This window comes from Pseudophryne corroboree, chromosome 6 (assembly GCF_028390025.1).
Source record: "Pseudophryne corroboree isolate aPseCor3 chromosome 6, aPseCor3.hap2, whole genome shotgun sequence".
Lineage (NCBI taxonomy): Eukaryota > Metazoa > Chordata > Amphibia > Anura > Myobatrachidae > Pseudophryne > Pseudophryne corroboree.
In genome coordinates this window covers 114,374,111-114,402,074 of record NC_086449.1, presented here as the reverse complement: position 1 = coordinate 114,402,074, position 27,964 = coordinate 114,374,111, and the positions used below count along the sequence as shown (strand labels likewise).

The 27,964-nt window shown below is 42.9% G+C and overlaps 1 protein-coding gene across 5 annotated transcripts in view; it reads left to right on the top strand.

Moving 5' to 3' along the window:
* LOC134936598 (putative adhesion G protein-coupled receptor E4P) overlaps window positions 1–27,715 on the top strand; it is a 317,217-nt gene extending 289,502 nt beyond the window's left edge. For all 5 annotated transcript variants that reach the window (XM_063931708.1, XM_063931710.1, XM_063931706.1 and 2 more), the window contains 5 exons: window positions 2,401–2,461; window positions 4,502–4,593; window positions 9,502–9,670; window positions 10,742–10,843; window positions 23,325–27,715. In XM_063931708.1, coding sequence (XP_063787778.1) covers window positions 2,401–2,461; window positions 4,502–4,593; window positions 9,502–9,670; window positions 10,742–10,843; window positions 23,325–23,354 — 454 coding nt within the window. In that variant the 3' untranslated portion in view covers window positions 23,355–27,715. The remainder of the gene's footprint in view (window positions 1–2,400; window positions 2,462–4,501; window positions 4,594–9,501; window positions 9,671–10,741; window positions 10,844–23,324) is intronic.
* The last annotated feature ends 249 nt before the right edge of the window (window positions 27,716–27,964 follow it).

Sequence of the window (27,964 nt, the reverse complement as noted above, 5' to 3'; positions counted from 1 at the left end):
TGCCCACTTTATGCATCTTTAGACACAGCAATCTATTCTAAAGCACCCCAGGCTTTACACAAAATTTTGGTGGCATTTTCATTTATATCTCTAACCCGCAGAGAAGTGGTGGCTTGCAAGAGTCGCCTTTCTGTAAATATAACCCAGTACATCTCCGTGTATCTAGTCACCTCCCAGTCAACACCCAGCACTGGCCACTACATTTCCAATACATTTCTATATGCATGGGTCTGAATCACTATTGCGCCATTGTCATACCCTCCAACTGTACCCTTTTAGCCGGTACAGTACCTTTTTTTATGGTCTGTACCGGCCAAAAAAGGGCTTTGTACCGATTTTTTGCTCACTAAGTCTCCATAGAAAGTATAGGAAAGGGGGCGTGGCCACGCCCCTGTTGCCCGTGACCACGCCCCTTTTCCTAATTTGTCCCGGTTTTCGAGTGTTCAATGTTGGAGGGTATGCATTGTACATACTGTACACACCGTGGGTCACATGTACTGTGTGACTTTGTAGTGACTTAGAAGCATGCACAGTTAAAAAACATCGACCATTTGCATGAATCTCTGCATTGCATCTGACTCATTATCAGCCCCACAGTCACCAGCAAAGGTATAGCAAAGAGCCATTGCGCGATGAGCAACTGCATGCTGTGGCGCCCTCCACCCCCACCCCAGTAATGCAGTGCATGAGGGGAGGGGCATGGCCACAATGTGGGAGTAGATTCAAATGAAAGGAAAGCCATCAAGAGCAGTGTCGGATTGGAGCATATAGTGTCCGCTGGGGAAATGCAATGGTTGGGGCCCAAGGAACTGTGCCAAAGGGAAGGTGTTTGGGCAGCCCACAGAGAACATATAACTGTGCAGGTCAGATATAGGGAATGTTTCACTGATGAAAGGTCCCAAAGTAATATTTGCTGGCTTTATAGGGCATAAATGTCACGCCTGATTGCCAGCCTGTGGGAAGCCATTGACTTTAGCAGAAGAGGAGGGGGATGATTTGGGGCCTGTTTCTGAGTCTCACAGAGAAGCGCACTGCCTGATCAATTTACCAATGTTAGAAGCAGCCAGTTTCCTAAGATCAGCGTTTGTGCTCCTCTAGTATGGCAGGCTATTGCCAGCAAAGTAATAAGGGCTATGTACTGGCGCCATTACTAGCTGCTGGTGTCTGGAGCATGTGCTTCACCAGCTCCACCCATACTTCTCCCCTGGTAACCAGTAGGGACGGGCATTGATCAGTAATGATTAGCTAGGCATTGATGGTGTGCTTTCGATTGACAATGTTTTGCCATTGATAGCAGGGTTACAATGTTTCTCCACCATTGATGACTAAGTTCTGATTCTGATTCTTATCCCCCCATTAGCACACCCCTTAGCCTCTCCCTCCCATCTTCCATTGGTGGAAAGTACCAATGGGGATGCAGACTATTAAATGTAAACAATTCAAAGGCCATCCCTAGTCACCAGTCCCAGAGCACTAAGAGGGTTATTCAGACTCCGTAGCACTTTTTGTTAAAATAGAAAAAACTGCTACAGATAAAATCACATGCTGGGGACCACCCAACATAGGACACGAACGCACAGCATGTGTAGCGCCGCCCAGTGATGCGATTGCAATACAGTTGTGATCACAATTCTATTGCAATAGCAATTCATCGCCGAAACCTTGAAACAGTTAGGCTGCGTATGCAGGTGTAATACAGCCATGTTTTCTATTGCAGGAAATGCAGGCAATGTCATCCGCTGCTCCAAAAATGACCATGACATGCATGCGTTTCCTGCAATACTCCCCCCCAACGCCGCCCCCAACTGCCCGCTGCCTGTCAATCACTATGCGATCACATCCTTCTGGGATGCGATTGTATAGTAAAAGTCTACACATGTGCAATGCCGCCGCAGCACATGTGCAGACAGTTGATACACCACCATTTGCGATCTTTGCACAATAGCGTCCACCTCTGAATACCCCCCTCACTCTATGAAATGAATCCTTCTGTGAGTCCTTATTTCCCCCGTACACCTAGGGCATAGCAACACCCACTATGAAGCATTCATGATCCCAGTGCGCTGCAGTGAGGCATCCCAATTTGGAATCTTCCATGTTGCATATGTGCATTAATTAGAAGTGTCATGGGAGTGCCTTGGGCATGAATCTTCCTTGTTTGATCGTAGCGTGCAGTCGGGGATGGAACGCCTGTTTCAGCCGAATCTTTTGTACCCAGTAAAGAGAGGTAAAAGCCTGGATGCGTCCGACTTAAAATCACGCCTAGAATCTATAGACGGCAAAAATATTAATCCCATAATCCTTACACTGTATGTATAGCAGTGAATGCTGGAATATGGATCATAGTGTGTGGCAGACTGATAGTAGCCGGTGACTGTACATCTCTGCTCTCTCCTTTAGTTGCTGGCTCAGCACAGATCTCGTCTGGAGTTTCCTTGGTCCAGTCTGTGTGTTCATCATTGTAAGTACATAGTATCACACTCCGTATACAGTGCCCACCTGCTCTTTCCTTAGTTATTAGATGTCTGCCAATTACAGTATGTACAGTACAATGGGCACAAATATTGTAGGATGTGGGTAATGGCATATTTTAAGCAAAGGGCTTACTCATAGGTTCACTTGGTGATAATACAGTACCATACCAATTAGTATGACTTCAGAAAGATCCTCTGCCTACAAGCCTTGTTGTATAGGTTCATCTTCTGATTAGTAGTTTTTATTTGCAGATTAATATAATGTATGCGCCATAAATTTAACAATCAAAACTTGTACTAAACTTTTATATGTAAAAACAATAATCCAGGTGCTAATGGCTAATTTTGGTGCAGAAGAACATATATAATAATGCTATGTTAATACCCTCTATGGGATGTCATTAGTAATAACTAGAGATGTGCGCTGACAACGTGTTTTGACTTTGGATCTGTATTTTTTTATTTTATTTATAAAAACAGCAACAATCACATAATGTGGGCCTTTTTCTTCCCATCAGTGTTATTAACCTAGATAACATTCAATTCGAGTAATTTCTAGTGAATATTGACCACCTCACAGCTCACAATATTGATCACCAATAGTGGCCAAAGGCTGGCTGACTAAACTAAGTAACAGAGCAGCCGCACAAACACACGGCAGTTATGTCTGTTTAAAAATTAAATAGCAAATTATAATGTATTAGCAATAACCTATCAAACCAACTTGTAAGTACTATGAATAGTAAAGAATTACAACACGAAAATTTACTAAGAATCATGTGTTGAATATCATTGCTCAAAGTAGTAGTACTGTAGTTACTACACAGCAAAGAAAATAAACCTAAACCATGTGTAAAATAGCCCATGACAACTGAGCCCACTCATCTCTAGTAATAACACCCCTCTCAGTGTTAAATATTACTGCATACTTGAGTCCCTGGGAGGGTTTTGCAGAAAAGAGTTGTGGCCAAATGGCTGGGTCTATAAAAGTGTCATGGACAAGCAAGAAACCTCATTAAAGGGGGAGTGGAACATTTGCCTAGAAAGGTTCCTGTCTTTCAGGCATATTAATTAATATTATTTTTACTAAGATAATGTGAGGTTACTTTCACACTCTTTTAACATTATTGTAATTTCACTGAAAAGTGCTCTTGGAGCACATTTTTCTAATTTCTACTCCAAACGCTTTAATTCGCATTTCTTAGTAATCCAATCGCATTTCCCATACTTGTAATGAGAAATGCGACCTTGCCGAATTTGCGTAAAAAAAAAAAAGGTGAAAAAATCCTGGAGGGAGCCCTGTTATAATAACGCTATCTTCAGACAGCGTTATCAACAGGTTCACTCTGGTTCCCGGCTCCATTTTCTGCTCTGACTGGCAGAGCAGAGTTGTCAGCCAGTGCCAGTGATCAGCCATGTGTGCCTAATAGGACCACAGGCTGATCACTGTTACAAAAAAAGGTTTGCTTTTTTCAAATTTACCTACAGGCCCCCGGTGATAGGTGTCCCGGTGTGTTCCTCCATTCACTTCCTGCACTATGAGCCCAATCATCTGATGTCTGCCGCAGTGTCAGCAGTGACACATGCACAGAACATACTTGATGTATTTTTTGTGAAAAATACCCCAAGAAGTCTGCAGAGTGCATTCACAGGGACAGAGCTTTCTTGCAAGCTCTGGCCCTGCATGCGATAATTGATAATCCCTGCAATGTATACAGTTATCACATTTTGGATTGGGTCAATTTTATCACATCACAAGTGAGATGCAGATTGTAAAAAATATGCCCATCTGAAAGCAATCTTAGAGCTGGGAAGGAGCTCCTGCACTCTGCTGGCGGGAGAGAAGGGTAGGGCCATAGTGTCTGCCACTATGCCCTTCCAAGTTCTAATGCCTAAGGAGAGAGAGAGTCCAGGAGAAGAGGTCTGGAGATGCAATACATTTGTTCTCTACCCCCCCTTATGCATTCTTCTTATATTGGCCTCTCGTACTTTAGTTTTTCCTTGTTTTCTCATTCACACCCTCTCAGGTGAACACCACTCTCTTGGTCCTCACTGTGTTGTTACTCCGAATCAAGCTTGCATCTCTAAACCCCAATGTGTCCACTGCTAAGAACACTTGGTGAGTATAAGACATTGGGATCAGTTTCTTAGAGAAAGTCATGAGTAATGCAGAACATCTATATACAGTAATATAAAAGCATAATCACACAGAAAAAATGTATGGGTTCTGCCTATCTGACATGTGCAATTATTATTGTCCTGAAGGTAGAATTAAATTGTCTTTTCTTCTTCTTCTTCTTTTTTTTTTTTTTTTTTTTTGGGGGGGGGGGGGGGGGTGACGACGACAAAACCTCACCACTAAACAAAGGGTACCATCACCTTTGGTCAGCTCATCTGCAATTTGAAGTTTTCCATTCTACTCCAAAATATAAAATGTTTGTTGACCCCCTGACATATGTTTAAATAACTCTTTAAGGCAACTGATACTTAACCTTTCGAGAGTCAGGTGAAAAAAATCAACATGTTAAACCTTTTGGGGTATCTCATACCCCATGCTATACTTCATCATAAGTATACTAATTTAGAATAACAGGCAACGTTAAAGCTACACCAGTAGTTCTCAAACTGTGTGTCGTGGCACCCTAGGGTGCCGCGGGACACTTGCAGGGGTGCCCTGGTTTGGTGGTCCAGGACTAACTCAAATTATTTATGGTCAATGCAATAGGCAAAACCAGTGCTTGTGGCTGTCAATCATAAACTATGTGGACAAACTGAAGCAAATCTTTTATTTAATGTAATATTTATTTCTAAATTTCTCAATAAGCAACTTTAATAAACAGAAGTGAAACCTGTCCCTCACCATATAACTGAACATAAGGATGACATTTACACAATTTCATTCATTTCATATTTTTTCTGAATTTCTTAATAATAAATGTTTGGCCCAGGGGTGCTGTGAAAAAAATTCTGATTCTCTAGGGCACCGTGACTCAAAAAAGTTAGAGAACAACTGAGTTACACAAAACAGAAACTTTTGCACTGTGGTCCTGAAAAAGGTTATAGGAGTTTAAATCTTGCTTAGGTATGTCACACCCCACCTAGTGCACCAAGGTTTCTTTTTCTTTTTTTTAATGTGCTGGTTTTAGAGTGTAAGCTTATATACAGTAATATGTATTATTTGTTCCACTAAAGCAGGTGTTTAGTTAAAACAAATAGTAATGGACACAGATAAATAGCCTTATGTCAACCACTGATGCAATGGGTGAACAAATCTAAATTTGTAATGGCACAAGAGCGTTTCTTCATACTTGGTGTACCAACAACTTCTTCGCCTGCACCAATCGGTAGTGAGAGTACACAGATTTTACCTACAGAGACTAGACACCAACTCTGCATGGGCTATGCTGCAGCCTACCACCCTCCTCCAGCACTGTGGTCCTGTGCAGGGCCGTCTTGTCATATGGGCTCAATGGGCAGTTGCTCAAGAGCCCCAGGAGAATAAGGGCCCTAGGCTGATAGCTGAAGTTCCCCTTTTTCCAGGGGTACCAGATTTTTGAAAATTAGCCCTGGGGGACCGGAGATATCCGACTTCAAAGCAGTGGTCCCCATCCGAGCCTGTTAATTGCCCTCCCCAGCCACATATCTCGGATTCTGTCTGATTTAGAGTTTTTGTGAGGGTATACTCTAAAAGCGCTGGGACGCTCCCCTTTCGGTGGACAGCGGCAGCTTGTCTCTACTATGCCCAGAACCAGAGATATCAGCCTTCCAGCTGCTGGTCCCAGCTTCAGCTCCACTTGCCTGGTATGCAGTTTTATATTTTCATTGGTGGATTGCTCTGGCTCTTGAACTCTGATCCCCAAATCCCCAGCAGCCCCTGACAGGAGGGACTCTCTATTTTTTTATCCCATTGAAAGCTAAGAATTCTATTTCCAGGAACTGGAGATATCTGCAGTCAAGCAAGCTATTCACCCACCAGAAAATGATGAATATTAAACCCTCTCCACTATCCACCCCTCCCCTGCATATTAAACACCCCCTACCATCCTGGAAGTCATGTACTGGGTCCCCTTCATTCATCCCAATGACCCCTTCTACAGTTTAGTGTTCTCCCTCCCGCCCCATCTCCTACCATCTGTGCAGTAAAGGAGTAATTAGCAGAAATTACTACTCCAAGTCTACAGTACATGCTGAGTGAAACAAATATACATATTATAATTAGAGATGTGCGCTGACCGCTGTGTTTTGGTTTTGGAAATGTATTCATCCCTGCGCTTTGGTTTTGCAAAACCACCCTCATGTGTTTTGGTTATTTAGTTGTGGATCGGGATTTTTTTATCAACATTTATAAAATCAGCTAAAATCATATCATTTTTGCAATCCAAAAGAATTAAGAAACAGACATTCTGATTTAAAATCCAAATTCCGAACCATGGGTAGCTCAGAATCGCAACTCAGGTTTATCCGGATTCCCAAAATTTGGGTGGATTCGGATTTCTGGAGAACCAACCCATACATGTCTCATTATAATAAATGTATTATAGTTCCATGATTGGTGGTGAAGTTCTCAAGCCCACAGTAACAAAAATATACGTACAGGTTTAGTCTCCCAGATCCAAAATTCCAAAATACGGAATATTCTGAAATACAGAAACTTTTGTGCGTGACTGAGATAGTAACACATTTGATTTCTGATGGTAAAGTGTACACAAACTTCATGCACACAATTATAAAAAATATGGTATAAAATAATCTTCTGGCTATGTGTATAAGGTATTTAAGAAACATAAATGCATTCTGTGCTTAGACTTGGGTCCCTTCCCTAAGATATCTCATTATGTTATGCAAATATTCCAAAATATAGAAAAGTCCTATATCCAAAATACTTCTGGTCCCAAGCATTTTGGATATGGGAGACTCAATCTATACTTCAACCTAATAATGTGCTAATGAATAAACTATTAAAAAATAATTTGCAACTTTTTGAAATGCAATCTACTACCCTCTTGATGGTGCAAATGTTTACACCATGGATGTTTCAAAAATGGCTCAGAGGCAATGATTCAGAAACCTGTCCTCAAGCCCCATCACCAGGGCACATCTAGTACATTTCATCTCAGGAGCACAGGAGGAATCATTATTTGACTCACTGCTTATCCTCTCTTGCATCTGGTGGGCTATCCAGGAATGATGCAATCTTGAAAAGATCTATCTACGAGCCTTTTATTCAGCTATTGAGACTGAAATAGCAATTGTCTCAAAACTGCTACTGCTAAAATAGCATGTGAAGAGCCGCCCTGGTAAAAGACGCCCATCTATGCAATCGCAACTCTGTGTATACAGTCGTAGAATTGCGTTCCATATGCAGAAATTGAGTACCATCAACAGCTGCGATTGACCCATGCCCACTCAGAAAAACGTGGATGCAGTCGCATCGGCACCATGTTTGTAATGGCAATCGATTGCAATAGATGTCACATATGTGCCCCTACAACGTCCATGACACGCCTGCGTTTTAACAGCTACTCCCCACAAACGCCATGTTACCTCCCAAAAACGGCCACTTCCTGTCAATCACTCTGCAAATGCATTTCACTGAGGCTGTGATCGCACGGCGAACGCAATACGGCTTTTGTGCATGTGCAATGCCTACGCAATGCATGCAGAGTCTTCTGATTAATCAGACGATTTGCGTTTTTGCAATTTTGCAATCTTTGCTTAATAAGGCACAACATTTCACTTAATGAAATATATCTTTTTCTATAGTGCCTACATGCGTATGATCATTTTTGTAAACTATCTTTCTCATGTTTTATATTCTTTCTTTGGGGGGCATTTATCAAGGAACGCATATTCAGTGCGATCTGGGCGGCATCTTACCACCCAGGATTACATTCTAATATGCAATCCTATCCCCAGGATGTATTATTGTGCACACGCAGGGACAGGAGCTCTGAAAGGAGCCCGTCCTTGCGATGTATTATGACGGCTACCTGGGCCTCTGTGCATTCACAGTCAGCTCTGACTCCACATGCAGGGAGGTCACTTCAGGGGAGGGTTCTGCAGGTGGTAGCCTGTAGGCTACAATGGGCTACCGCCATCTTCAGACGGCGGTAGCCCCGGGGACCAAATTTGGGAATGCTTCAAATTCTGAATATTGGTAAATTTGGCAGCATCGCATCTCCTATAGAAACCCATAGGGGATGTGGCTGTGGATGGCAATGGAGGGATCGCAGCAGGTACTGGAGATACCTGCTGTGGTTCCTCCTTCTTACATTCAGGAGATAACTAATATTTGCTGCTAACCACCGAAAACAGGTGTTTTTGGAGCTATAGCCGCAAATATACTTTGATAATTGGGCCTTTTTATCTTTAGCTTATAACTTATGTAAGGAGACCACAGTCATAAGATGAGATAGAGATACAAAGCAAATCCATACTTCCCAACTTCCCCCATTTATATCCCTAATCTTACCTGGGCACTCCCTGATACAGCCAATCCCACCACTATTGGGGCTTGGTTACACCCTCATCTTCTGTAGCGATAATATTTGCCACAAACATTTAGTCCATTAGATGCAATGTTATACTGTATAACAAACAGCAGGATTACATTTACCTGGGGGGGTTAGCATAAGAAAGTTACTATTGGGGTAACTCAGACCTGATCACAGCAGCAAATTTGTTAGCTAATGGGCAAAACCATGTGCAGAGAGAGTAGATTTGGGTGTGGTGTGTTTAAACTGAAATCTAAATTGCAGTGTAAAAATAAAGCAGCCAGTATTTATCCTGCACATAAACAATATAACCCACCCAAGTCTAACTATCTCTGCACATGTTATATCTGCCCCACCTGCAGTGCACATGGTTTTGCCCATTAGCTAACAAATTTGCTGCTGCGATCAGGTCTGAGTTAGGCCCAATATTTATAGGGAACTTAGTCTGTAAGAGACACTTGTCTAGATCCTACAGTGTGAGGAAGACCTAATGCCCGTTTGTCTTGCACCTAATTGTCCATCATCTCTCCAAGGCTACAGACATTCAAAGCTCTGGCTCACCTTTTTATTCTTGGCTGTACCTGGAGCATTGGCTACTTCCAGTTTGGACCTGGATCCCTGGTCATATCTTTTCTATTTACCATATGTAACAGTCTACAGGGTCCCTTCATCTTCCTTGTGTATTGTCTGCTGAATCGTCAGGTAAAAATCCATTTATCATGTATTTGAAATTGTTGTGCATCATTAATGTATATAAATATATTTTTCATATATCAGATAACAGATAGCATTGACTGAAAGTAAACATAATTATCATTGGCATAAAGGAGAAAGTGCAGGCAGCATACTGTTACAATGTGCAGGCCTTCTGGCCACACCAGAAACAGTCCAGAACTGGCAGGAACATTTTGAGGATTGTCTGGACACCTGAGCACCTTCCTAATAGTATGTTTTATATAGCATGTGAATGGTATATATCAGGTATATTGCAGTCTATGACATAACTTTGGAAAACTGGCATTACGAACAAACTCGCATTTTATCAAACACTTTCCTGGAAAAACACTGATGATACTTTAACTCTTAACTGCATTGGTCCTGGGCAAAGCAATGCACCAGGGGCCCATACCCACCTATTCACAGGAAATAATGGAAAAAAATATAACCTACCCCTCCCACACCATCTCTCCACGTGCATCTATACAGTGACTGGAAGTCAGCACACTGATTAGTGGATAGCTCCAGCCACCCACCAATCAGCATGGTGACAGCCATTCACTGTCTGGCTGCAGGCTGGGATGAAGGAAGAGAATGTTACCTGGCCACTCTGATTGTGTATAATTGAGAATTCTCTATCTACTCCAAAGAAGCTTCAGAGGAATGAGCCCGAGGGGCAGATGCTCAATATACAAGCAGACAATCAGATCTGGCGATAAACTGTAGCGTTGCTAATACTGTAGTTGGCATCATCGTTGTACCAGACCACCAGTATACCCTAGTGAAATGCCTATCATAGGACATCCACGCCTATTTATGTCATAGATACATGAACATGCACAGTTTGTGCTTTGCCACCATCATATTTCCAGGCATAAGGATGTAGAAGCCTATATTAAGCTAAAATGTGAATATATGCATTTATGGTAATTGGTATATTATTCAAATCAATAATATTGGCAAACATTCAACTGTAAATATGCCTCCATATGCTTTCATGTAGTGTAACCTTCATCATGCAGTCTGATCATCCTATCACTTGTTTTTACGTTGCAGGTCAGGGAAGAGTACTGCAAACTGCTCCGCAGACTCCATACATGCAGTAAACAGGCATCAGATGAATCTGCCAGTGAGACTTTTCCAACAGCCTCTAGATCAGTGAGTGCTATGCTGGACAAACACTTTGTTGATCACTTTGGAGATCCAATAAACGCTTCAATCCCCTGAGCGATTATGGGATCAGTGTATGCCCAGTACATTATGACCTATTGTAGCTCAGTGTGTGCTTTCTTCAAGGGGACAGGCCCAACGATGGGGGGGACAAAGGGGACATCCGTACCGGGCCCCAAGGTTCAGGGGGGCCCCAAGGGTCAAGAGCACAAAAATGGGGATGCTGTTCCTAATAATGTGCCCAACTTGTACACTCCTTCTGGACTTCCAGTTTTGGCATGCATGGAATGAGCCGGCTGTCTCTGTCAGCTTCATTGATGGAGACAGCGAACTTCAACTTCTCTGGCAACTTCATTGCCTGCTCTTGTACCTGTTCGTACAGCCGCTGGCGGCTTTCAATTTGTGGGGTATGCTTTGCAGGAAGAGCCGGTCTAGAGAGGCACCTTCCTTGCTCTTTTGTGCAGGCCTCATTCATACTAATACAGTAGATACTTTTTCTTGAGGTCAGCTCTTCAGCACAGATGCCCTGAATCACTACAGCTAGGTACCGCTGGCCGGACTTCTTGCAGCAGAAATGCAGGCTTATTTCTTTTTCTAGAAATTAAAAAGTATTTAGACTGCCACCAATTGTGCAAGTTGACCCACTTAAAAAGAGGACAGAGGTCTGTAATTTCCATCATAGGTACACTTCAACTGTGAGAGACACAATCTGAAAAAAAAACAGGAAATCACATTGTATGATTTTTAAACAATTTATTTGTATATTCTTGCGGAAAATAAATATTTGGACAATCAAAAAGTTTAACTCAATACTTTGTAATATAACCTCGGTTGGCAATTACAGATGTCAAACGTCTCCTGCAGTTCTTGACCAGGTTTACACACACTGTAGCAGGTATTTTGGCCCACTCTTCCATGCAGATCTTCTCTAGGTCTGTCATGTTTTGGGGCTGTCGCCGGGCAACAAGGACTTTCAACTCACTCCACAGATTTTCTATTGGGTTGAGGTCTGGAGACTGGCTAGGCCAGTCCAGGACCTTGAAATGCTTCTTACGGAGCCACTCCTTATTTGCCCGGGTGGTGTGTTTGGGGTCATTGTCATGCTGGAAGACCCAGCCACATGCCATCTTCAATGCTCTTACTGAGGGAAGGAGGTTTTTGCCCAAAATCTCACGATACATGGCCCCATTCATCCTCTCCTTAATACGGATCAGTCGTCCTGTCCCCTTTGCAGAAAAGCAGCCCCAAAGCATGATGTTTCCACCACCATGCTTCACAGTGGGTATGGTGTTCTTGGGATGGCATTCACGGTTCTCCCTCCAAACACGGCGAGTGGCGTTTATACCAAAAAGTTCGATTTTCCTCTCATCTGTCCACATTACATTCTCCCAATCCTCCTCTGGATCATCCTTTAGATGGGCCTGGAAATGTGCTGGCTTAAGCAGGGGGGACCTTTCCGGCACTGCAGGATTTCAATCCATGATGACGTAGTGTGTTACTAATGGTAACCTTTGTGACTGTGGTCCCAGCTCTCTTGAGGTCATTGACCAGGCCCCCCATGTAGTTTTGGGCTGATTCCTCACCGTTCTCAAGATCATTGATACCCCATGAGGTGAGATCTTGCATGGAGCCCCAGGTCGAGGGAGATTGTCAGTGATCTTGTATTTCTTCCTTTTTTTAATAATTGCGCCAACAGCTGATCTCTTCTCACCAAGCTGCTTGCCTATTGTCGAGTACATCATCGCAGCCTTGTGCAGCTCTACAATTTAATCCCTGGTGTCCTTAGACAGCTCTCTGGTCTTGGCCATGGTGGAGAGGTAGCAGTTTGACTGAGGGTGTGGACAGGTGTATTTTATACAGATAACCAGTTCAAACAGATGCCATTAATACAGGTAACGAGTGGAGGATAGAAGAGCTTCTTAAAGAAGTAGTAACTGGTCTGTGAGAGACAGAAATCTTGCTGCTTGGTAGGTGTCCAAATATTTATTTTCCACAAGAACATATAAGTACATTTTTTAAAAATCATACAATGTGATTTCCTGTTTGTTTTTTTCAGATTCTGTCTCTCACAGTTGAAGTGTACCTATGATGGAAATGACATACCTCTCTCATCTTTTTAAGTGGGTCAACTTGCACATTCGGTGGCTGTCCTAACACTTTTTTGCCCCACTGTATGTATAGTTTGCAGAGGGCGTGCCAAACACTCTAGCAGCGGCACTGGCCCCACGTTATCCTAAACCCTACTGGATCACCCCCCAACCATGCCGAGGAAGCCTCACCTCTCCAAAGCTGCCACTGCACAGCCTGTTTCCAGAGCTCCCACACTGTCACAGGAGCTGCAGACACATAAGCACTAGGACGGACCTGCTTTGCCTTCCCATCCAGGTATCCAGGTACTGCCCTACCATCTTATATAATGTGATACAGGCAGTGAGGGAGACTGTTAGACCCCTACTGGCTGAAAAGTCACAAACACATTGTGTGTGTGTGTGTGTGTGTGTGTGTGTGTGTGTGTGTGTGTGTGTGTGTCTGTTTTTCTGAAAGCCACTTTCTGCTATAAAAGTGGTTGGGTCATGGAGAGTTGGGGGGGCCCCAGAGATATCACTGTACCGGGCCCCAACATTTCTGTTGCCAGCCCTGCAAGTGGATTGGAATGTTTATGTTTAAGCAGGACTATAAATCCCAACCTCCTGCTCCGACCATCTTGGGAGTTGTATATTGGTTGATGCTCCAGGAATAACCAGGCCGAACAGTCACTTTCGGGTGATTGGCAGGACTATTGCATAGGTGTGTATGCAGCTGTAGCCACTGATGATACAGTGCCCTCCTAGATATATATATGTATATATATATATATATTTATATATATATATATATGTGTGTATATATATATATATATATATATATATTAGCTGAATACCTGTGCTTCGCTACGGAATTTTATGTATAATGCCAATCTTTGTCAGGTCGCATCTCTGGGCTTCCCCGGATTGCTGCTATCAACATGCTGGTGCTGAGGAGAATAATCTGCCTCCTTCTCTCCCCCATCCCACCTCTGATTCTGCCCTGCTCAGTGCTGTAAATACTGGGATGACAAGCCAAGCTCCGCCCGCTGTATGTTAAATATGTAAGGTTGTTCACTACCGCTTCTCACTCCCCATGCTGATGGGGGCTGAACTTGGACTGAAACGGCATCGGGAGTGTCACTACTCCTCTCCGCGACCCTGAACACTATGGATTTATGTCACCCCTTTCCCACCCCCACCCCTATGGGTGCTAGGGGTGTCATACCCCCACAGTATTTTTTTCCAGATTGCAATTCATATGTGTACCAAGTTTGATGTAAATTGCTCTAGGCATTCTGAAAACTATGGATTTATGTCACCCCTTTCCTACCCCCACCCCCACCTCCACTATGGGGACATAGGGAGGCTGAATCCGTAAAACACCCTGATTGAAAATATGAACGTCAGCAATAGACGCCATTCTTCTCTGAAACCACACAGCAGATATATGAATCTTGAGGGAAGCCAGACGAGGGCCTAAGTCCAGGCCTTGTTGCAGGAAAGAGAGAAGTCTGGAAGCTCTGAATATGTATGCATTGTAATTCTTAGCAGCACACCAGATGAAGTAAGAATTCCAGACCCTGTAACATATCCGTGCAGATGCCAGTGTTCTGGCCTTTAGCATAGTTTGGATAACCGCCTCAGAGAATCCTTTGACTCTCAGGAGTGATGCTTCAAGAGCCACACCGTCACAGCCAGTCACTCCCTGGCATGCATGTCCCGACGACTGAGGAAATCCGCTTTCCAGTTGAGGAATCCCGGAATGAACACTGCCGATATAGCTGGCAGATGGCGTTCCACCCAACAAAGGATTTTTGACACTTCCATCATTGCCAAGTGGCTTCAAGTGCCTCCTTGATGGTTTACGTATGCCACCGTAGTGGCGTTGACTGAACGTACTTGAACAGGACTGTTCTTTAACAGAGGCAGGGTGAGGGACAAAGCATTGAACACTGGGGGTCATTCTGAGTTGATCGCTCGCTGCCTATTTTCGCAGCACAGCGATCAGTTAAAAAAATGGCAAAACTGCGCATGCATATGCACCGCAATGTGCACGCGTGTCGTACGGGTACAAACGGCATCAATGCTGTACAATGCTTCTAGCAAAGAATCCATTCGTACAACCGATCACAAGAAGATTGTGGGTGGCAAATGACCGTTTTCTGGGAGTATTTGGGAAAACACAGGCGTGTCCAAGCGTTTGCAGGGCAGGTATCTGACGTCAATTACGAGACCGGATAGGCTGAAGTGATTGCAAGGGCTAAGTTCAGACCTACTCAGAAACCGCAAAAAACTTTTTTGTCCCGCTCGGCTGCACAAGCGTTCGCACACTTGCAAAATACACTCCCCTAGAGGCGGCGACTATCTGATCGCTGCTCTGTAAAAAATAGCATGCGAGCGATCAACTCGGAATGACCCCCACTGCCCGCAATTCCAGAATGTTTATCGGGAGGAGGGATTCCTCCTTGGTCCACCGACCCTGGAAAGAGTGTTGCTACAACACCATGCCCCAGCCCCTCAGACTGGCATCCGTAGTTATTAGTAGGACTCAGTTGGGGCTCCAAAAGGGACGGCCCCCCACTTAACTGCTGGTCCTGTAACCACCAGGTCAGCGATAGACGAACCTCTGGAGTCAAGGAGGTCATGTGGGACCTGATCCGATGGGATAGTCTGTCCCGCTTGGAAAGGATTAACCTCAGCAGAGGGCGGGAATGAAATTGAGCGTACTCTACTATGTCGAAAGCTGACACCATGAGGCCTAGTACTTGCATCGCTGAGTGTATTGACACTTTTGGGCGAAAGAGGAAGTATCTTATTCTGTTCTGAAGGTTGAGGACCTTCTCTGGAAACAGATACAGGCATTGACCGTGTTGTGTCCAGCAGTGCCCCCCAGGTGCACCATGCTCCAAGCAGGGACCAGCGAGTACTTCTTCCAGTTGATGACCCATCCGTGGGCTTGTAGGAAGTTTACCATCAGTTGCTGATGACTGAGGAGGTAATCATGGGAGTTTGCCAGGATCAGCAAGTCATCCAGATACGGCAGGATCCTTACTCCCTGGCGACGGAGATGAGCCGTCATCATGGTCATAACCTTGGTGAAGAGGGGCCAAAGCCAGTCCAAACGGCAGAGCCTGGGACTGATAGTGAAGGTTGCCAATAGCAAACTGCAGATATTGCTGATGCAACATGGCATAAGGTATATGCAGGCAGGTAAGCATCTTGTATATTCAGGGATACCTTATAATCTCCAGGATCTATGGCCAGTACAATTTAGAGCAGTATTTCCATAAGGAACTTGGATACTCTCACAAACTTGTTCAGTGATTTGAGGTTGAGTATAGGCTGGAAAGACCCATGGGTTTCGTACTAGAAACAGGGTCGAGTAGTATCCTCTGCCTCTCTGAGATAGAGGTACTGGCACCATCACTCCTGTATCCAGGAGGGGACTCACAACCATTTGTAGAGCTTGCGCCTTTAATGGATCCGAAGGGATAACCGTTGTGTAGAACTGGCTAGTGGGACGTCTCTTGAAAGACACTGCGTACCTGTGAGAGACAACTTATCGCACCCATGCATCTGAAGTGGTCTTTAACCAGACCTGGGTGAATCACAGAAGTCGGCCTCCCACCCTGGGATCCCCTAGGGGGAGGCCTGTCCTGTCATGCAGCAGGCTTGTTGTGTTTAGAAGCAGGCTGACGGGCTGCCCAGGATTGTTTAGCCTTGGGCTTTGTGGTTTTGGAAGCACGAGATTGTCTCAGGTATGCCTGACCTTTGTTTTCTCTTGAGGCCGAAAGAGCGAAAAGTGGTACCTTTTGCCTTCTGTGCAGAAGTAGTAGTGTTGGGGAGAAAGGCAGACTTAGCAGCCACCAAGTCAGGCACAATTTTATTGAGGTCTTCCCCAAAGAGGATGTCTCCCTTAAAAGGGAGCACCTCCAAGGTCTTTTTGGAGTCCAAGTCCACCTTCCATGACCTCAACCACAGAATACGGCCTGCCAGGGTGGACGTAGTCAATGCCTTGGCTGACAACACACCTGCCTCAGAGGACACCTCCTCAATGTAATAGGCGGCGGTGGTAATGTGAAAAGTTACTGTCTGGCAATGTCAGATATATCGTGAGGCAGTTCTTCCTCTAATGCCTGAACCCAGCTTCAATTCCTTTGAGGCTGCTATAGTGGGTCTACGTACAACACCTGTAAGGGAGTAAATAGACTTCAGGCATCCCTCCACACACTTATCTGTCGATTCCTTCAGAGAGGTGACAGTGCTCACAGGCAGAGTAGACGACACCACTAGACTGAGGTGACATGGGAATCCAGCGGTGGTGAATTTTCCCACTTGTTATACAACTCTGTAGGGAGAGTTAGCGAGCTACCATCCTTTTAGACAGGGAGATTTCTATCCTGGAGAATACCAGGGTTCTTGTCGTATGTCCACTAGATGGTCAGAATGCGGCAACATTTTAGTTACCTTCTGACGTATAAACTTATCAAGTTTCTTAGACACCCTAGTGGCAACCTCATCATCATAGGATCTGCTTAATAGCAACCATTAAGTCAGGAACATCACCCTGAGTAGTAGATTCCTTGTCAGAAGCAACTGTGTCAGTGTCTGACGGGACAGTATACTCCCCATCCTCATCAGAAGAATCTTGTGTGAGATTAGTGAATTGTGAGGTGGAAGTAGTCCGCTTAGATGATCCCGTGACATGAGAGTCATTTGGGGCAGTTTTATGTCTAACCAAGGATCGACTCAATTGCTGCAACTTGGTAGACAAATTATCTGCTCCAGGCGGATTTACCATAAGGACAATATGTGGCTGTAATTGCTCAGTAGGTCCCATAGGGGGCGTAAGTCATGTCACAAACGTATTTAGCATAGATGAGAACGCAGCCCAAGGTGCCTCTTGATTGGTTAAAGGGGCCAAGGACTGACTGGGAGATGTATGGTACATTGTACACAGACCGTCATACAAAACTTACCCCTCAGGCAAATCCTTTGCGCATGCGCTGCAGGATGCAGGAGCGTCCGCGGATTTCCCGCCCTTTGTGTTAGACATTATTAGTGAATGCAACCGCAGAGCGTATTGGTACGATTCAGCCAGACAGAGTACAATACCTGTGAATAAATTCCCTAGTATGCGACTACGCACACAGTACACAAACACCAGCAAATAAGTCCGGTATTATGTGACTGAGTGCCCAGTACACAACACCAGTGAATAAGTCTGGCATTAGGTGACTGAGTACACAGTAGAGTACACATTAATCAGTAAATACTGTGAAACACTAAATATGGACCCTAACGCACCTAGTCCCTTAGGGTACAGAATACAGTGATAGATATAGCTGGGACACACTGGAAGTGAAATCGACACAGCAGATACAGGCACACACAGTCACAGTGACAATGCAGATAATTATTTTAGTAAGACAATAAAACTGCACTGGACTAGTATACTGTATGTATATTATATATAACAATGCATGGTCTGAGACCAGATGTATATATCAGAATACTCGTACAATATATTCTGGCACAGGTACACTTGTTCTTAACTAACGCTGTCTTAATATTGACATGTAGAATACTTAAGTGCTTGTAAAACCACAGCGTTGATGTACAGGCGGGTTTACAAAAGTAGACCTTGTCCTGCAGTCCCGGAGACCAGTCACATCTATTTTAGAAAATGGCGCCCAGCATCTCAGTCAGGGAGTGAGGGAGAGTGTGAGGCAGCTCCAGGGTGGGAACACCAGCGTAGATGGTGCCCGGAGCTGGGGGAGGGGTTACAGATCAAGCGCCTTCTCCCCTATGCTGGTCCTCACTACCTGGTACTATGGAGTCTTAATAAAGAGGATATTTATATATCCAACCTGTACTCCTATGCTCTAGTGGATATAGTGGGGTCCCTGCTCTGTTACAGTGTCCACGGCAGCGTCGCAGTCCGTCTCCTTAGACTGCGACCGGAATGTGATTTAATGGCGGGTCCCGCCTGGGGGACACTCTTACCTCCTCCCTTCAGTAGCAGCCACGCGAACCAGGAGAGCGTCTGCGACCATGTGCCTAGAGCCGGAGCGTCTCCACCGCAAGTACCCGGGAACAGAGCCAGCGGGAGTGTGCGACGCAGCTGGGGAGGTGACGGAGCCACAGCACAGAATGTCACCCTGACATGTAAGTGCTGCGGCCCTTGAAGTCTTCTAAAAGCTTTTTTAGGGCTGCCCAGTGCAGTCCCCCTGTTAAGTGGCCTGCTTCTGCAGGCACCAACTCGAAACTGAGCTCTCAGTGCCTGAAGGAGGGGTTATAGAGGAGGCCCCAATGCATCCTGGGACAGCTAAAGCTTTAACCTGTTGGTGCCTGGATCAAGATCCATCTGTACACCCCATAGGCAAATGCAGGGAGGGTTTCCGGTTGCCCAGAAACCCCCCTCCTCTTGGCAAGTGGCAAATTATGACAACAATACCAATGGTATATAATACGATTACTAGAGCTGCCGCACATGCCCAGTGGTAGCAGCTTTTTCTATCAAGTTTGCTGTGTGTGTGTGTGTGGTTCTGAGCCCTCATTCAGTGCACTGGACCAAAGCGTAGCTACCAGAAAGAAGAGACAGGAGCCTTACCATGAGGTGGGAGAATGTGTGCTTAGAAAGTGCAGTACTGGTTCTATAATGTTTGTGCATTTATTATAGTATGTTTAACCTTTTCCTGACCACTTATCTTATTTATATTATTTAAATATGTTTGCTACAGCCTATACTATAGATCATCTATACTGTATCCCATGTTCTGCAGAGTGGGATATTTGCAGATTGCATTTGGAAACCCCCCTCTAGAAATCCTGCATGTGCCACTGCACCCCGATGTATTCTCTGTAGAACACACTGTACCCCACTTCAGAAATCATTTACATTCGAGTTGCAGAAGCTTTAAGCCTTGAATTCCACTTATAGTGGAATAGAGAACCTGATCAATAATTGTGGCTCTAATGCTGGGAACACTATTTTTAGCAATAGTGCAATGGTGAGCCACGGACTGATCACTACTACCAGAGATTAAAGCTGTCCATATTGTAGCCCGATGGTTCTCCATTCGCTACCTAAATTTAGATTCAGTTTTCCCAACATAAAATAACCTGCAAGGGAAAGAAAGCAAGTAAATTACAAATTTAGAGCTACAGGTAAAAGGGTAATTTAAAGTTATTTTTTTCCCCAGAATGTGGGTGTTGAAAAGAGTCACCCACTATCATAAGCCTACACGTAAGGCGGGCAAGCGATAGCAGCCAGGCTTTTTGCTTGCAAAATTAGTATTGCTTTTCTTTTTTAAAGATGTCAAATCATATTTAAACAATTGATCCCTTAAGTTAGGACCCCTTTTATAACTAGGCATAATCTTCAAATTAAATAATAGTGGAAGATGCTTGTCAGAATTAACAAGAGGCCAGAGTTTTTAACTTTTTTACTTAGTACTTTTAGTAGTAAAGAAGTAATAACAGTAGAAGATAATTTGTTAACGGTATCAGTCCCATTAAGCAAATCACTTCTAGGGCAATTTTGGACACGTTCCTTAGTACTTTCCAGCATTCTCCTATAGTAACCTCTGGAGAATTTTTATCAATTATCAAAATGCAAAGTGATTTATACAGAAATCTAAATCAAATCGATATTTGGAGTGATCACCCTTTGCCTTCCAAACAGCAACAATTATTCTAGGGGGATGTAGTTATGTAACCAGCGATAAGGAGACTGCCGTCACAACACCCCCCCCCCCCCCCCCCAACATCCCGCCCCCCCGAAAATCCCATCCGTCGGCATGCCGACTAGCGGGGACTATTCCCACTCGTGGGTGTCCACGACACCGATAGAGTGGGAATAGAACCTGTGGCTAACGCAGCGAGCCTGCAAGGGGCTTATTGCGCTCACCCCCCCCCCCCCTTGCCAGTATTCCGCTGCCGGGACACCAGCATAGGTACGCTGACCAGCAGTCTCCTGTCACGCATACCCAACCCATTCTAGCTACACTTGCACACAGTTTTTAAAAGAACTTGGACGGGAGGTTGTTCCAAACATCTTGGAGAACTAACCACAGATCTTCTGTGGCTGTAAGCTTGCTCAAGTCCCTTCTGTCTCTTCATGTAATCCCAGACAGACTTGGTGATGTTGAGATCAGGGCTCTGTGGGAGCCAAATCATTACTTCAAGGACTACTTGTTCTTCTTTACGGTGAAGATAGTTCTAAATTAAATTGGCTTCATGTGTGAGGTTGTGTCCTGCTGTAGAATAAAGTTTGAGCCAATCAGATGCCTCCCTGATGGTATTGCATGATTGATAAGTACCTGCCTGTATTTCTCAGCATAGAGGACACCATTAATATTGAACAAATCACAAATAAAATGTAGCCCCAAACTTGCATGGAACCACCACCATGCTTCACTATTGCCTGCAGACAACCATTGTAACACTCTCCAGCCATTTTGTGAACAAACTGCCATCTGTTACAGCCAAATATTAAAACATTTTTACTCATCAGTCCAGAGCACCAGCTGCCATTTTTCTTCACTCCAGTTCCTACGTTTTCGTGCATAGTTGAATCACTTGGCCTTGTTTCAAAGCAAAGGTATGGCTTTTTGGACACAATTCTTCCATGAAGATCACTTCTGGTCAGCCTTCTCCGATCAGTAGATGGGTGTACCTGGGTCCCCGTATTTTCTGGCAGTTTCTTAGCTGATGGCACTGCTAGACATCTTCCGATTTCAAAGGGAAGTAAGCACGATGTGTCTTTTATCTGATGTACTTAGTTTCCTTGGCCGACCACTTCATCTATGGTCCCCTACACTGCCCATTTCTTTGTGCTTCCTCAAAAGAGCTTGAACAGCACATCTTCAAACCCCAGTCTACTTTGATATCTCTGCCTAGGAGAGATCTTGCTGATGCAGTATAGCTACCTTGTGTCTTGCTGCCTTGCTCAGTCTTGCCATGGTGTATGACCTGTGATATGAAACTGTTTTATACAACTTCACCTCTGTAACCATGTTTGGCTGTTCCTCACCCAGTTTTATGCTTCCTACACAGCTGTTTCTGTATCAGTTAATTACTGTGTTTCAACTTACATATGGAAATGATGATCGTTATCACCTGTCTAGTATGATTGGTTAATCATACACCTGACTATAATCCTACAAAATTCCTGACTTTGTGCTAGTGTACCTAAAAGAATTGATGCTATTTTGAAGGCAAAGGGTGGTCACACCAAATATTAATTTGATTTAGAGTTATCTTCTGTTCATTACCTTTGCACCTGTTAATTGATAAAAAATAATCTGTTAACACTTCTATTTTTTTAAACATTCTCACTTTTCAGCATTTTTTCCACACCTGCCTAAAAGATTTGCACATTATAAAAATCTCTCTCTCTCTCTCTCTCTCTCTCTCTATATATATATATATATATATATAATTTATATTATGTTCATTGGTGGTAAAACTTCTGCACCATCAGTGCTTTAATAGTGATCAGTGCTATAACAATGTGAATCCTTGTAAGTGATCTTTTCTGCAGTCTGCACCCATGCCCAAAGGCTCCAGTTATCAGTACCCAGGTGGCGTTTGTCCTGACGACCTCTGAACAGGAAGTTTTTAATTAAAATCACCTAATGAGCACGTTTGATCAAAAACAAAGGACAGAGGAAGGACTTCTAAGACAGACACTGCTACGAGATCATCTTTCTTTGATGTTTGGTACGCATATTTATTATCACTTACAAGGTTTCACATTGTGATAGCACTGATCACTATTAAAGCATTGAAGGCGCAGAAGTTTTACCACCAATGAACATTATTTATGACCTATTGAAATATAAGTAAACTGAAAAACTCATTGCTGCCATTTTACTTTGGAGTGCGTTTACATGTTTATATATAATTGTGTTATATTATTAATTATCTATATTAAATTATCATGGTAGAAGCATTTTTTTCACTGCACTTTTCTCACTTCTCTGCACATATATATACTGTGTGTGTGTGTGTGTGTGTGTGTGTATATATATATATATATACACATACCCTCCAACATGACCCGCCCCACTAGGTACAAAATGCTCTGTTTCTGGACTACCCTCTTAATTTATTATTGCCATCACCTGTGAAGACACATCTTTCTTATCATTTAACTAGTTCAACACATGTGATGGAAATCATAAATTAAGAGGGAAGTCCAGAAACAGAGCATTTTGTACCTAGTGGGGCGGGTCATGTTGGAGGAGGGGGGGGGGGGGGTGTATAATATAATTATTATTATTATTATTATTATTATTATTATTATTATTTTTTTTATTATTATTATTTATTTTTTATATTACTTTTTTTTCCCCCTTCATATCCCGAGCACTAACTATAATTTTGTTGATTCCTAGACAAAAATGTCTGAAATGGCTACTCTTTGATGGATGGAAGAAAAAGACCTTAGACTGAAAAGAAAGACAATTACTACTGCTTCTATTGTGGAGTAATAATGCAGAATGCCTGCTGTTAGCTGAGCTTAGTAATGGGTGTCTACATAGTAACTTTACCAACTGCATACTTGCCTACCTGACCCTCTCCATGAGGGAGAAAATGCTCTAATGTATGATTGCCATCACCTGTGGTGAGCTAGTTAATTGATAAGAAATGTGTTTCACCACAGGTGATGGCAATCATACATTACCAGGAAAGTCCAGGAACAGAGCATTTTCTCCCTCATGGAGAGGGCCAGGTAGGCAAGTATGACCAACTGTAATAAATAATGTTACTGCCACTGTTCAGCCACACACATCACCACCACCCCTGATGTACAAGAAGCTCTTACAGCCGAGTGACTGCAGGTGAAATTGCTTCACTGCTTCCACTGTCTCACCTTACAACCTGCCTGCCTGATGCAGTTATATTAATGTAATGCATATTCACCCCACAACAGCTGTCCCTCCTTATATTGAATAAATCAGCCTTTCCCTTTTCCTTCATACATACATCATCATTCACAGACTCAAAAACTCCCTGTTCCTACCGGATCTCTCTCCTGTATTTGACACGGTTGATCACCAGTGCTCTGCAAATGCTTCATTCCCTTTCCCATACTGCTTCTCTCAGTTGTCATCATACTTATACGCAGATCCCTTTTCTATGAATAAAGATGCCAGTACTATTAAAATAAAAGATACTGATACTCATCTAAATTGCTGATGGTCCTGTGGCCAGGTTAGTGTCTCCCTGGTTAGTAAATACAGAAGCTGGAATGGATTAGTCTGGTGATACAAGTACCAAAATGGAGTGTTATACTAGCAGTAAAGGCAGAAATATTTCTGGTTTCCAGAAAAAAAGTGCCAGTACTCAGTACTGACATAAAGCCCTGCATATAGGACCAAACAAATAGGGCATCCAGTAATGACATCTCATTCTCCATTATCCCTCTCCCTGCTGGGATTCCCAAAGAATCGGTCCACTACATATTTATACCAAATTTCTTGATAAAAGCTACAGCCACATGTAGCAGGAGCAGGGTGTCAGATATTTTGGCATCCCCTCTCCTCCAGTGATGTAATAATTGCCATGTGTTCTTGAAATGTTATAGATGTGTTATTGAAAAATATTTTACAGTTTTAAAGATTACCAGGTACAGATACTGTATGTCTTCACTTATTTATCCATCTGGTTAGATAAAACTTACTTACAGCGGGGTGAAGTGATACGTGTCACAAGCCATTGTGTAGCTTGTGGTACAGTATGTTAAACATCTTGTGATCAGTTACCCCCCAAAAAACATATATTTATATCTCGCCATAAGAATACTTAAGTGAGGACACATCTAGAGTCACCACTAGCTTCCCGAATGTTTCCTCTAAAAGAGCTAATAACAAGACACCCATCCAAACATGGTCACATGACAAGTTCCAATAAGTGGTGACTTGCACCAACAATATGCGTTTGTTGGATTTGGGAGTATGGAGCCCTACACTGAGAGCCTTTCATTAAAGTTTGAAAGATATTTGTATAAGTGGAAGATGGTTCTTGTGCTTCTCCATGGGGTCATATTCTCCAGTAATTGATAGTTGTCCCTAGAAGATAAAAGGTGTACAGTATAATATTGTACATTGTGTGACAATTATTTAATAAGTAGAAATGCGCAATTGAACTCACCAAGCAAACATAGGAAATGCCTTGTGCAACCTCACACTGTTGCTTAATGGTAGTTGCATGAGTAATGTGGAGCTTGTACATCTTGATTGTAGAATAGTTGATGGTCAGTGTTCTCCAGACACAAAGAGGTTTACATGGATAGTAACATAGTATCAACAGGTAACAGAAGGAGTATTATATCCCAATCCCTGTTTAGACAGTCACTCGTCTTTTCTTCTGGAGTAGAAGTTCTTGGTCATTCAGATTAAATCCTGCTGTGTACTGCTTAGGTGAATAGGGAGGCAGTAATCCCAAACCCCAAACATTGACACCAATAGGATAGTGGTGACCTTACAGTCAGTGGGCGCGACTGACTAATTTAGTTTCACTGGTATAGATAATACCTTTATAATATGAGTTGTTGATTACATAGACAAATCTAATCAAAGTCTAAAGTATCAAAGAAACATATTTTCAATATTAAAATTAATAATTGTTTTATTGATATACAAATCCAACCATATATTACATAGTGAAATTTGTAGGAAGAAGGAATTAAAATAAAACAGACGGACAAAATAAAAAACAAATGGTGAAAATAAAATATTCTTACACATACAGTAGTAAGCTATTGAGTGAGGGAAATCATTTGATAAAAGTCCTCAGTGGTGTGACGCATTTCGCTGGCACTGCCTTATTGCTCAGGCTAATGGGAAAGACTGAGGTGTGATAGTTGGGGAAGTTGACTAGGATAATGATGATGGACAAGATCAATTATGGAATTGTAAAGAGTAGTAATGATATTTCTACTTGTAAATGAACTGCATAAGACACTGAAAAAGCAGTGTGTGTAAGACGAGATGACGCATAATAATATGTCAGTGAGATGTCATCCGGCTGTTCGTTTACAATTTACCGGTGGCACTGACAGAATACCAAGTACCAATAGGGGGAGGCCAGATCAGTGAAACAGTGGAATAGGACTGCTTAAAGGTTTGAATGGTCTCTTGGAGCGACTAGGCCAGTTGCTGACTAGTGGAGTGCAGGAAGTGCCGGCCAGTACCTGAACCCTACTACTGAAGAAAATACATCGGTTGTTTAACTCAGATTAAAAGCAAAACTTGCAATTATGTTGTTATTAACAAGTCGGTGTTTTCTGTTCTCCATCAAAACCAGTTAGACTGATTTACTCACCTGAGTATGCCTGCTGAAAAGGGGCCCATGCATCAGCAGCACAATTTATTGTTTCACTGATCCTATGATTTTTTCTCCAGATAAATTGTTCCCCCAGTTGCCCCAATCTAACTTTGCCCATACATTACAGATATTTCCCAATGATTTGCTGATCATTTTCAGTTAAACAGATCTGCCAATCTTGAGAGATTCCTCAGTTTACTAGAATCAGTCTGCAGATTTGCTGATCATTACCCAAACACTAGCAATCTACATTCCCAATTAGTCTACGAAATTAAACATGTTGAAAAACCTGATTTAACAATACCAATCAATTTGTGGCCAAAATCTGTGAACCCCATACATTGCTGATTTATTGACACAATCACCTCAAAACGTCAGATTGTCCCTATTGATTGCTGATGTATGGACCCCTTAACTGAAATATTTTGTTAGACTAAAGTGGATAGATAGATAGATAGATAGATAGATAGATAGATAGATAGATAGATAGATAGATCCAGCATTACTAAAGCCACAACATTATTGGAACTAGATTGGGGTTAAAAAGGGGAAACCAACGGTTCATTACTCTATGTCGTGAGACTTGTTATAGTACTGATGAGTGGATACAGCTCCTGTTGGCTGTTCTATGATCATGGAAGTGAACAATTCATCACATCTCCGTGGACTTTATACCTTGTGTACCTAACAAAAGCAAGTGTAATAGACCTTGGCCCCTGCCCCACCGTCAGAGGCTCGGTCATCATGTACCATAGACACCAATGTAATCGGTGACTATGGCACCTTTAGGCGAGGGCTGCTTCATAGGCTCTTTCTCTGGTGAAAAACCCTGATTTTTTCTTGCTTGTGCAACTTTGGAGAGAAATTAGATTTTATATATATATATTCGATTCAAAGAAAAGAAATAATACAGCAGCATGGCAACACAATATGCATTTTGTATAGTAGGAGGTCATGTCAAAAGCCCTCCAGCTGTTTCATAGCCATACTTACCACCTTTCTCAGGGGTTGATATAATTAAATGAACCACATTTATTTACCCATTACAGGCTGTTGCATAGCAACTAGAACCTTAATTGACATATATAACCATCTAAATAAACCATCTAAAATTGAGAAAAGACTAACACAACCATACTGACATCACATGCTGGAGCAAGTCAGAAACAGTCCAGATGGACTTCATTGCAGTGCCAAGAAAGGATGAAAGAGGCACAGGAAGTATCTCTGCCGCTGTGTGAGCACCGTTCACGGGCGGATAGATGAGTATTTTGTTGCCGTGCTGCTGCTTCATGTATAAGTCCTGTGCTGGCTGCGATTACTCCTTTCTTCTGATGGACTGCATAGTATTACCTAGTGATTTTTGAGTTTTGATTTGTATATTTTGTATTATCACACTTTCTGTATTATATTGTTGAGTTTACAATATTGATATATTAAATAGTTTTGAAAGTAATGCAGTTTTTCTGACCTATTTTTCACTCCCATGAAACAAGAAGGGGATCTTATCAATGAGAGCATTCCAGGCTAAGTGGTTTAACAAGTGCATTACCTAAATACAGGGTCTCTGCAAACAAGATAGAGAGAAAGAGTTGTCATATCATGGCGCACAAATGAAACATAACTTTTTCAAAATATACATTAATAGTTTACAAACCAGTAAAACATTCTAAAAACATATATAGACACAAAAGGATTGTGTGAA